The sequence below is a fragment of the Aythya fuligula genome, chromosome 4 (assembly GCF_009819795.1).
Source record: "Aythya fuligula isolate bAytFul2 chromosome 4, bAytFul2.pri, whole genome shotgun sequence".
NCBI classification, from domain to species: domain Eukaryota; kingdom Metazoa; phylum Chordata; class Aves; order Anseriformes; family Anatidae; genus Aythya; species Aythya fuligula.
Window position 1 is genome coordinate 64,128,852 of NC_045562.1, and position 12,163 is coordinate 64,141,014.

Genomic DNA, 12,163 nt, shown 5'->3' on the forward strand with positions numbered 1-12,163 from the left:
GTGGAGCTCTCCCTGGAGCCTTCTCTTCTCCAGACTGAACAACCCCAACTCTCTCAGCCTTTCTTTACAGGAAAGGTGCTTCAGTCTTTTGATCCTCTTCTTGGCCCTCCTCTGGACTTGTTTTAATACATCCATGTCTTTTTTGTTCTGGGGACCCCAGAGCTGAACACAGTACTCTAGGTGGGGTCTCACAAGAGAAGAGGGGGAGAATCACCTTGCTCGATGTACGCTTCTTTTGATGCAGCCCAGGATACAGTTGGTTTTTTGGTCTGTAAGCACACGTTGCCAGCTCATGTTGAGCTTCTCATCAACCAGCACCTCCAGGTTCATCTCATCAAGGCTGTTCTCTATCCATTCTCCACCCAGCCTGTGTTTGTGCTTAGGGTTGCCCCAGCCCAGATGCAGGACCTTACACCTGGCCTTGTTGAACTTCTTGCGGTTTGTACAGGCCCACCTCTCAAACCTGTCGAAGTCCCTCTGGATGTTATCCTTTCCCTCCAGCATTATGACCGCACAACACAGTGTGGTGATATGGGCAAACTTGCTGAGAGTGCACTCAATCCCACTGTCCACGTCACCAACAAAGATGTTGAACGGTGCCTGTCCCAGCACTGACTTGTGAGGAGCACTGATCGTTACTGATCTTCAACTGGACATTGAGCCGTTGACCTCAACTCTTTGAGTGTGACCACCCAGCCAATTCCTTACTCACTAAGTGGTCCATCCATCAAAAGATGCATTGATAAGAATTGAAAGATGAACAACGCTCATTGTGAAGTTCGACAATGTAAAACTACAACTATTTACAATGTCAGAAAATTGATATTAAAACAACACTTTGATATTAAAAATTGATAAAATTGATGAAAATTGATATGAAAACAATTCTTTCTAATTTTTAAATAACTTCGTCTTCCTTAATTGATTCTTCAAATGGAAGTTTCCCTCATTAATCCATACTTGCATGTGCAGCTTTTTTGGAATTAAGGAAATTCTTTTTCTTTTTCCTTGGAGAATTATGAAAAGAAAGTACTGAATCTCTCTGGTCACGGAATAAAAATAGCTTCTCCCCTGTGTCTAATACTTCTATGGATTCAGCAGTTGCAGTGTTCACGGAAACGTATTGACCAGACTGTTCCATAGGAGGATGCATAGATAAACATCCAAGACGAATGAATGATGCTTCTTCCAGGAGGGCAAGTTGCTTCTTCTTTATCAAGCTATGTTAATTAAATTAAAAAAAAAAAAAAAAAAAAAAAAAAAAATTTAAAAATGAAAACTTGGCAGAAAAGCAGCATCACTTTCTATATCATACCATGACAAGGGAGTGGTAACTTTCCTCTGGAAGCTAAAGAAAATCATATTTTAGACAGAAACGTAGCTTCTCTTCCAATCCCCAATAATTTGCATAACATTTTATGAGATACAAAACTGCGTAAGAAAAGTTAACCTTATAAGTAACATAGGGAAGGTGGGGCAATGTTTATGAAAAATGTGTGAATTTTGTTGGTAAGTACAGAATAATCTTTTTAGACATTTACAAATATTGCATATTATGTGTAAATGTGTTGTAGGAAACAAGCATCAAAGATTAGAACAGTGTCAGAAAAAACATATTTATGAACTTATTTTCTAACAGATGTAGAAGAACCTTTGGAGATGAAATAAGTATAATAAACTAATGATAATAAAATGTTTTCCTTTTTTTTTTTTTTTTTTTTTTTTTTTTTTTTTTTTTTGTTCTTTACCTGTCTTCTCTCCTGTTTAGAGAAGGGATTCTTTCCAAACTTATGTTTATCAGATCTTCCCTTACTTTGTTCTCCAATGCTTGCCACCTCTCTTGGTTCTTCCTGAAGGAAAAGGAAAGAAAAAATTTCCAGCAACAAATCCCCAACTACACATATTTTTTCCCCTATTCTTATTTTAACTACCAAAACCCTAATATTAATGCCACAAATACACCCAGTAAGAGCATGCAAAGGTTTTTGCACAAAAGACCACATAAGACCATATGGTCCCAAGGACCCTTAGCCATTCCTTAACAACTCACATCCAACAACTAGAGGGTTCAGTGCCACATCTGCTTTTCACAGAATCCTATCATAGAATGGCTGGGGTCAGAAGGGACCTTTAAGATCATCCAATTCCAACCCCCCTGCCATGGGCAGAGATGCCACCCACTAGACCAGGTTGCTCAGGGTCTCGTCCAGCCTGGTCTTGAACATCCCTCCAGCGGAGGGGCATCCACAGCTTCTCTAGGCAACCTGTTCCAGTGCCTCACCAACCTCTGAGTGAAGAATTCCCTTCTAACATCTAATGCAAATCTCCTCTAAACTAAAGATTAGTTTAAAAACATTCCCCCTTGTCCTGTCACTACCTGCCCAAGCAAAAAGTTGCTCTCCATCTTTTTTTATAGCAACACTGAAGTACGTTAAGTACCAAAGCCTTTAAGTACTGAAAGGCTGCAATGAGGTCTCCCTGGAGCCTCCTCTACAGGCTGAATAGTCTCAAGCTCTCAGCCTTTCTTCATAGGAGAGGTGCTATGATCATCAGCCCTCTGATCATCTTCATGGCCCTCCTCTGGCTCTAACAGGTCCACATCCTTCTTTTTTTTAGGGCCACCCTTCAAACCCATCTCTCTCCAGCTTGGAGATAATTATTTTTAATTTAAAAATAATCTTTTCTCCCTTTCTCATGTCATGCATGGCAGGGAGTTGGGAGAGAGACTTCAATATTTTAATAAATTCAAGTCAACAAAAATAAAATGATCAGAGCACGGTTTATAAGTCTATAAAATAACTGCCTAATTCAGCTAAATTATACTCCTAAAGTTATAAAACTTAGGAGCTTTTCATTAATCAATTTTATGTCATAAAATAAGGCAGCAGTTTCAAAACACTTTACACCATGAAAATATTTCATAGAAAAATCTTATGAACCCCCCTATTTTTTTTATCATCAATCTGCTTGTCAAGCAAATAAATATAGCTTAAATAAATAAATAAATAAATATAAAAGAAAGAAATAATCTTTTGCAACAGTCTACCAGAAAAGATCACACTTACCTTTTTTTATAGCTGCCAGGCTCATCTGCAGCACTGTCACCTTCAGCAACAGCATCTGTATATTTATTGATGGAATCGAGGACAGAAAGAATCTCACTTTGTGAACTGGAGGGCAGCAACAAGTTCAGAATCCTGTGCAACACTCCTATTGGCACCCTTGTCAGTTTGGCTAAATAACCTGCTAGACGGAGCTCCTGAAGGATTAATGAGTGGGAGCAGCATGGGAAGGGAAGAGAAGGAAAAGGTTAGTGAATTTTCACAGAATCACAGAATTTCCTAGGTTGGAAGAGACCTCAAGGTCATCGAGTCCAACCTCCAACCTAACGCTAACAGCCCTCCACTAAACCATATCCCTAAGCTCTACATCTAAACGTCTTTTGAAGACTTCCAGGGATGGTGACTCCACCACTTCCCTGGGCAGCCTGTTCCAGTGCCTCACAACCCTTTCAGTGAAGAAGTTCTTCCTAACATCTAACCTAAAACTCCCCTGGCTCAACTTAAACCCATTCCCCCTCGTCCTGTCACCAGGCACGTGGGAGAACAGGCCAACCCCCACCTCGCTACAGCCTCCCTTGAGGTACCTAAAAAGAGCGATAAGGTCACCCCTGAGCCTCCTCTTCTCCAGGCTGAACAAGCCCAGCTCCCTCAGCCGCTCCTCGTAGGACTTGTTCTCCAGGCCCCTCACCAGCTTCGTCGCCCTTCTCTGCACCCGCTCAAGCACCTCGATGTCCTTCTTGTAGCGAGGGGCCCAAAACTGAACACAGTACTCGAGGTGCGGCCTCACCAGAGCTGAGTACAGGGGGACGATCACCTCCCTAGCCCTGCTGGTCACACTGTTCCTAATACAAGCCAGGATGCCGTTGGCCTTCTTGGCCACCTGAGCACACTGCTGGCTCATATTCAGCCGACTATCAACCATCACTCCCAGGTCCTTCTCTGCCTGGCAGCTTTCCAACCATTCCTCTCCCAGTCTGTAGCTCTGCTTGGGGTTATTGCGCCCCAGGTGCAGGACCCGGCACTTGGCCTTGTTAAACTTCATGCAGTTGACCTCAGCCCATCGGTGCAGCCTATCCAGATCCTCCTGCAGAGCTTTCCTACCCTCAAGCAGATCGACACACGCACCTAACTTGGTGTCATCTGCGAACTTACTGAGGGTGCACTCGATGCCCTCGTCCAGATCATCGATGAAGATATTAAAGAGGACCGGCCCCAGCACCGAGCCCTGGGGGACGCCACTAGTGACTGGCCTCCAACTGTACTTGGCTCCATTCACCACGACTCTTTGGGCCCGGCTATCCAGCCAGTTTCTAACCCAACGAAGCGTGCGCCAGTCCAAGCCAAGAGCAGCCAGTTTCTTGAGGAGAATGCTGTGGGAAACAGTGTCAAAAGCCTTGCTGAAGTCAAGGTAGACCACATCCACAGCCTTTCCCTCATCCACCCAGCGCGTCACTCTGTCATAGAAGGAGATCAGGTTCGTCAGGCATGACCTGCCTTTCATAAAGCCATGCTGACTGGGCCTGATCGCCTGCTTCCCCTTCAAGTGCTGCATGATGACTCTCAGGAGGATCTGCTCCATGAGCTTTCCTGGCACTGAGGTCAAACTGACAGGCCTGTAGTTTCCCGGGTCTGCCCTCCGGCCCTTCTTGTAGATGGGCGTCACGTTTGCTAGCCGCCAGTCGATTGGGACCTCCCCCGATAGCCAGGACTGTTGATAAATGATGGACAGTGGCTTGGCCAGCTCCTCTGCCAGTTCCCTCAGTACCCTTGGGTGGATCCCGTCCGGCCCCATCGACTTGTGCACATCTAAGTGCCATAGCAGGTCACCAACCAGTTCTTCATGGATAATGAGGGCCACATCCTGTTCGCCATCCCCTTCCACCAGCTCAGGGTACTGGGTATCCAGAGAACATCCGGTATTGCCGCTAAAGACTGAGGCAAAGAAGGCATTGAGCACCTCCGCCTTTTCCTCATCTCTTGTAACTAAGTTTCCCCCCGCATCCAGTAAAGGATTTTAATTGCTAACGGTAAAAAATTACTCATCATAGAAACAAAAAGTATTACTGAAAATCATTTCAGTGGTTTTGGTGTCAAGTGGTCACAGTCTTGTGTTCATTGCTTCCATCCACACTGGTCTATATGAGTTGAAGTACCCCGTTTCATTACAGATACACGCAATTTAAATTCCAAACTACCAGTTCCTCTCATTTTTTCTGCTTAGAAATGTCCTCAATGTCCTTCAGTCAGAAAAATCACAATGCAATCATATTCTGGAATATAAGGTTTACTTAGTTTATGGATTCTAATATTATCAACACAGGAATGAATCAATATGGCATTTTTTGGTTTGCAAAATAAGGAAAAAATAACCTCTGCAACCTAATGACAACATTTACATGTCACCATGTTTGGGCATTTGATTATTTAGCTTCTCATAACACCTCATTCTGTGATAAGCTCAGAGAATAGCTTGTAATACTTGTCAGTAACAGAAGGAAACATCTTTAAACCCTTAAAAATGTCTTTTCTTTTCTGGCCCAAAGGTTGTTGGTAAATTATATTCATACAGTGTCCAAATAGACTAAGTTCAGATTTAGTTGTTCCCTAGACGATTAATCAGACCCATTTCCTGTCTCCCTCTAAACACCCAAACCACATTGTTACTTGCTGCTCAGCTGTCAAAACTACTCTGTCCCCAGGGCTGTTTCTGCTGATTTCTCATGTGTATCAAATATAAAAAATCTACAGTATACTGAGACAAGCAGAGATTTCTGTCCAAAATGAAGAAGTAGTCACTCTCCAAAGTCTTAAGTATTGCTACATGTTTTCCATGGAAACCACTGAGATATGAGAATGAATGAGACAAAATGCTAAGATTCATGATAGATTACTACATTGTTGAGTTTTTCAAATATCCATTATTTTCATCCCGAAATGGATACTGTAGTAAGGAAAAAAGAGACATCTGTTCATGGTTCTTAGATAAGAAGTGATTTCATTCTTCTGTAGGGAAAATGTAAAGAAAGCCTTAAGTCTTAATATAGACAGCTAAGTTTAATTTCTGTAGTCAATGTATACAGACTGCTTGTGTTATACTTTTGGTCTTTAAAAACTGTTGTTCCAGAAACTTGCAAAAAACAAACAAACAAACAAAAAAAAAAAAAAAAACAAAAAAAAAAACATAAAAATGGCATCTCTGTGACCCATCCTTCCCTCTGACTGAATTGTCTCAGCAGGAACTTTAACTCTATAATTTATATGCGGATGATTATTTATACGCGTCATGACTTCAGTACTGCTTTCCTCTGTAATAGTTTCCTCTTTAAAATATTCCTTCCTCCATTCTGACCCTTACCTTTCTGCATCAAGTATGATTTGTACTGGAAGGCAACCCTCAGTGGTGTTCTAACACAGCAGAATTCATGATTAAGTCATCCTCCAAGGTGCCACAGTGCTGTCAACAGTACCAAAAGTGGCACCAGCCAGGTGCACCTAGCATATGTCTGGCAAAGTGCATGCTGCTGTGTGAGCAGGCACCTGCAGTAGCACTTACAGAAACCCACAGGTACCTGGACCAGCTTGTGTAAACAGGAAGAAGTGAATGTGCATTCAAATACAGGAATGGTCACACTAGTCAGACCAAAGGCCCTCCAGTGTGGGGTGAGTTTCAATCTTCAGGCATATTAGAGACAGTAAAGTACTGCAAAGATTAGGAATTTGTATGGTTTGTAACATTAATGGATAAAAATGTTATTTGTGCCACCAATAACCCCATCCGTATTCTCTGAATTTCACCAGAGTAAAAAAGGCATGTATGAACTGTGGTTTGCAAACAGTAGAATTACTTCTAAGTATTTTGTCTGAGCAATGTGTATTTAAACACCTATATGCAAGAATCAATGAATTTGATTCATGCTGTGTTTTAAGCTTACCATGCTGTTTCCACATGACAGTCTGTCTCCATCATTTGTCTTCTCTAAAAATCAACTAGTGTACCTGGGGCTATAGCTATATGCTCATTTAAAAGTAACTTCTCACCGAGAGGCTTATAATCCTGAACTCAATATCATTCTAGCAAATCTCTTATCGACCTAGATCTGCTTCCATAGGGATGTAAGCTACAAGACAAAATGTAGGAAAGTGAAACTTATCTGGTTTTCCAAGAAGGCTAAATGCAGTTCTAAAAACTAGTCGAAAGGGGAAAATCCTCTATAAAGAAAAGAATAAGTGTAAAATACAGAGGTACAATACCATAGTTTCTTAATATGTGTCTTAATGTGCCTATAAATTGTAAGAAAACGAGGAAAAAAGATTTAAAAATCAATTCTCATATCAACACACAGGATAAGCATATCCCAAAGAAGGAACATATGACACTGTGAGCCTTAATAAATTAATAAACTCCTATTCTAGTAACTGTGTACTTCTTTACAGTTCAAATAAGACTACTGAAGTTTGGAATTACAGTTGGAGTTATTATATTATGAAAATTGCTGTGAACAGAATTCATTTTTGTGTATCTGAAGGGGCTATCTGCATAGGTTTTACAGAATTTCATGAGCTTCCTTTGTCCCAAAGTATCTCTGGACTACCTTTCATATGACTAAATGTAAATACAAAAAAAAGCCCACTATGGTGTATCTAATACATATTTCCATACACTAAAAATTTCTTCAGGGAATCTTATGCACAAAACATACAGCACAGTCCCCCAAGTATACACTGAACAGTGTGTCCAGTTTTTAAACTGTAATGAGTTGACAATAATGCTCATAAACCTCCTTCTTTCTTCAAGATATAAAAATTATAGTTATCAAGGTCATTGCTCACCTGCTAGGGTGCTAAAGGGACTGGGCACTGTGAAAATTACGACATACTGTTTGCATGCATCTGAAATCTGCACAACAATTATTTTAATTTCTGAACTTGCAGAATGACTACCATGCTGTTCAGAAGCTGTTTCATGATACATCTTTGCCAAAGGATTAGAAACCCAACAGTCATCATAAGAAGACAATTAAATTGTCAGCAACATAATCAACATGGTTTACCTATGCTGTAGAGAAACAAGATTCAGTTTTCCCTAAGCCAAGATGTAAGATCTTTGGGAATGTAGCACAAGAAGTGTCACTATTAAAAAACTTCTAGAACAGACACTAGCTTACAGTAACAGTAAGTACTGGGCAGTTAAACGATAAATATGATCAATACTTCCAAAAGCAAAAGAGCACTATGTTTGAACTGAAATGCTAAGAGAAAGGTGAAGGTCTGTTGGGAAAGGATTTCTCTTGAAATGATTCAAAGTCAGAAGCAGTAGCACTCAGCCACTGGTTTCCTTCTCTTCTCGGTGTCCCTTCTACTAAGTCCTACACTGCTGCTTCAGCATTCATCTGAATATGATGATTCATCTGAATTCATCTGTAATATGGCACACATCTTGAATTAATGCCTTCATGAGAGAGGTAAATGTTGAGGCTCTATCACACACAGCTAACTCATAAGCAGCAGAAAGCCATTTCACATCATCCTTTGCAAGATAAGAACTCTTCTGCTGAGTAGCTGGCTTGTTATATGCAAGTTCTTCCTACCCTTCTATGCCCAGGGGTATGGCAAGCTAAGAACCAGAGTACAAGATTAATGCAGTGTTCATGTTCTTTTTTAAGAATTCCCACTTAGTGCTGAGTGTTTTCACCAGAGTAGGAAATAGCTAAATGAACATTGTACAAGGTCCCAGCCATTCCTTCAATTAGTCCAAAATTACAAAGCAAAAGCAGATTTAAGAGCACTGAAATTACACTATGATAACAGTCTCAGTAGTGTTAATCTGGAAGAGCTGGTCTGTGCTGTTTAAAGCCTACATACCAGTCAGCATTTCTGGATGCAAAATGTTTTGTCAGATAAAATTATAATGGACTAGGAAAAAAAAAAAAAAAAAGGATAAAAGAATCTACAATACTGGTCCAGCAAGACCTATGACTTAAACTACAGCAGTATAGGGAAAGACGAGCAAATCCCAAAGGACCTTTCAAAGCATTTTCAATTTTTGTAAGTGTTTTGATGTTTATTTTCCACTGCTGCTGAAAATAATTTATTTCTTATCTTACATTTACGATATTCAACAAGTATCTGAAGCATTGTATGTTTCAGCAAAATATTCATAGAAGCCTGTTAACACCTTACCTGTTTTACCAAATTTAAAAAAATAAAAAATGAAAGGTTGAACAGGACAAAAGATCTATCCTCTTTTCACCTAGAAACATGTTCTGAAATTTTCATGTGTTACACAAACTGCAATTACAAACAGACAAAGGAAGTCTCCATTTAATATCACCTCTGAAAAGTGTTATAGCTGTTGCTGCCCATGTTACTGTTCCACAACTTAATGCATAACTGAAAATTCTTGGTGACTGCCTCATCAGCAGTACACAAGTTATTTTAATGGAACATAAATGAATACATGTAAAATTTAAAGCTGTAAAGAAATAATCAGATTAAAATTCACTGTTTGGTGAATAACCACGTAAACATCCTACAAAGGCAGATAGCAGAAAGTTTTTTTCAGGAGCTCTGCATGCAGCAGCCATGGGGGCAGGAAACATAATGAGATGGAGTTTAAGGCTGGAGTAGAATTCAGCAGTTGCTGACAGCCGTATCTGTTTACCATATGCCAAATTGTCAAGGTGAATATGGTAGCAAGACAGTTTGGAAAAAAAAAAAAAAAAAAAAAAAAAAGGGTTGCAACATAAAAATTGAAGAGGAAAACAACATTAATATAAAAGCTATGGAAACACATGGCTTGGATTTAAAAGTAGAAAGCTGTTAATGCTGGTTGTGACCTTGCCAGCAACACCTTCAAATGCTACACTTTGAAAAACATGTCAGAATGGATTTTTGCTGCTTATATTATTAGGCCCAGAGAATAGGAAACCTGGAAAGCACAAGACCAGGTTTGAATTCCACTCTAATGTAATTCATTATCACAAAGTGAGATAGCCCACTATGTCTCACCCAAAGTGAGATTCCAGGACAGCACCTTAACCATCAGGCTGCCAGGTGAGTCGAGTCTCTTCCAGTGAGGCTAACGCGAAGATTCCACGTGTCCCCATGAGAGACAGACTGAAGTGAATATCAAACTCTTGTGAGCTTTAGGAGACCTCGCTGCAAGTTCCTTGCCCAAATCAGAGTAAGGGTCTGAAAGCATGTGTGACCTACCAAGTGAATCTGCTAATGAAAATATAATATACAGGAGTCCCACTCCAAACTGATCTCAAGCAGACATCTAACTCAACAGAAGATAAAAGAGTTCAGAAACCTGCGTAGAAAGCAAACCTGAGACGCAGGAAAAGCTGACACCCCCTTAGTCTAAGCTGTTCCTCCTTGGCTCGCTGGAATATGAAGTTCCCAATTTGTGACACAGGTGGCTGCAACCGCAACTGTCCTTGAAAGATAAGACACCTAGATGGGAAAAGCTGTAGAATCTATAGTATTTTTTTTTTTTACCTTGATGTTAGTTACTTACCTGCAAATAAAATTTAGAAGCAACAGTGATTCACTTTTAATGCCCTTTGTGGCACTGACAGGCAGTCAACAAATAATAAATTATGACCAATGAAGAAGAGATGTTCTTTCTGAAAATAGTATGAGTAATGACACCAGAAAATTTAACTAGCAGTGCTTTTGTCATTTAGTTTTGTAACACAATCAGTGCTATTCATTTCTCACATGAAAGACTGAAACCTAAACTGAACCCGTCTTAACACGTGGAAATCAAATAGTAATTTGTCTGTAAATCTGTCTGTCATAAACTCAAGCAATTTAGTTCTCTCCACAGAATGAAATGCAGTAGGACAACTGCCGGAAAGGATTTATAAGTGAAGAAGAAGTAGTATAACTTAGTAAAATTAAAAAGGCTGAAAAGTAGGTCAGAATTAATTGAAGTCAACGGTAATATATGCTGCGAACACCAGAACTGGTAGTGACTATTAGCAGAACTGGTCCAAATATATCTGCAACAGTTCCCAAAAAAGAAGAAAAGCTGATCTGCTGATACAGCTGTAATATAAACCTGGAAGCCTTGTTCAATTTCATGCTTACCTGACTATAAAGTGCCAAAAATGCATCCATTTCTATATTTTCCAGGAGATCTTCAAGCACCATGCAATTCCACTGCTCATCTCTCAAGCTGAAGTGAAAGACAGAATTAACATTGAAATCTTCTCAGGTGCAATGACTGTATCATAGGAAACAATAACTGAAAGTCATCCATTCAGGAGGCAAAACTCTGTCAGCCAAGTTGGCTGAGCAGTGTAACTTCCAAAATAAGTCAGTTTCTCCTCCTCTCTTCTCCCCTAAACCACAACACAAAATCAGAGCAGAATTTGAGGCCACGTTCTTGCACATAATACAAATCTGAAATTGCTCCAAAGAACTGTCATTCAACCTGTCTCCCCATCATGTCATTTTCATCACACTTCTCAGCAAACTGTGGACCTTTTTGTTTCTGAAATGACAGTAAACTGTTAGCTTCCTCATTACTGATGATTTTTTTTTCTTTCTAGACCAAATTATGAATCCATTATAATGTTATCTGGGAAAAGCACAAGATTCATTTCTTCCATTATGTTTAGAAGTAAACAGTAAAAAACAGCTGTCACTCCTCTAAAGGCCTGACTGACACAGCTGTATCCTGTAGTATTCCCAAGCCAGTAACCTGTTTGCTCCTCTATGACAGACATTAATCTGCATCAATGAGAGCTCCAGCCCTTTCAGACTTACAACAGACTTAAGAGTGTTACAGCTGCATTCAAAGTCTATCTAAGCTATTTTAATAAAGCAATGGGTTCAAGGGAAACCCTCTTTGTAATGGAAAACACCCTCTAAGAATTTTACATGAAACTTGATATGTGGTAGTTTTTTAATACTGTGTAATACAAGTGGAAATGTAATTTCTGACTCCTGTAACTCTAATAAATGTAACCTAGTATTTTGTAATTTTGTACATTATCACCTATTTTTGCTGGGTGGCCTTCATACAAGACAGGTATTTCTACATTCCTCCCAAGAGGCATTTTTTTTCCTACTGATATCTTTACTTAAGGGTA

The 12,163-nt window shown here is 39.9% G+C and overlaps 1 protein-coding gene across 4 annotated transcripts in view; it reads right to left on the reverse strand.

Moving 5' to 3' along the window:
* Positions 1-414: 414 nt before the first annotated feature.
* Positions 415-12,163, reverse strand: part of EVC2 (EvC ciliary complex subunit 2) — a 71,083-nt gene continuing 59,334 nt past the window's right edge. For 3 of the 4 annotated variants that reach the window (XM_032186860.1, XM_032186861.1, XM_032186859.1), the window contains exons 19-22: positions 11,157-11,244; positions 3,066-3,259; positions 1,749-1,850; positions 415-1,220 (exon numbers count right to left, since the gene is read on the reverse strand). In XM_032186860.1, coding sequence (XP_032042751.1) covers positions 950-1,220; positions 1,749-1,850; positions 3,066-3,259; positions 11,157-11,244 — 655 coding nt within the window. In that variant the 3' untranslated portion in view covers positions 415-949. Of the gene's footprint in view, positions 1,221-1,748; positions 1,851-3,065; positions 3,260-6,258; positions 7,272-11,156; positions 11,245-12,163 lie in introns of those variants that run through there. The other variant, XM_032186862.1, reaches the window with a different exon arrangement.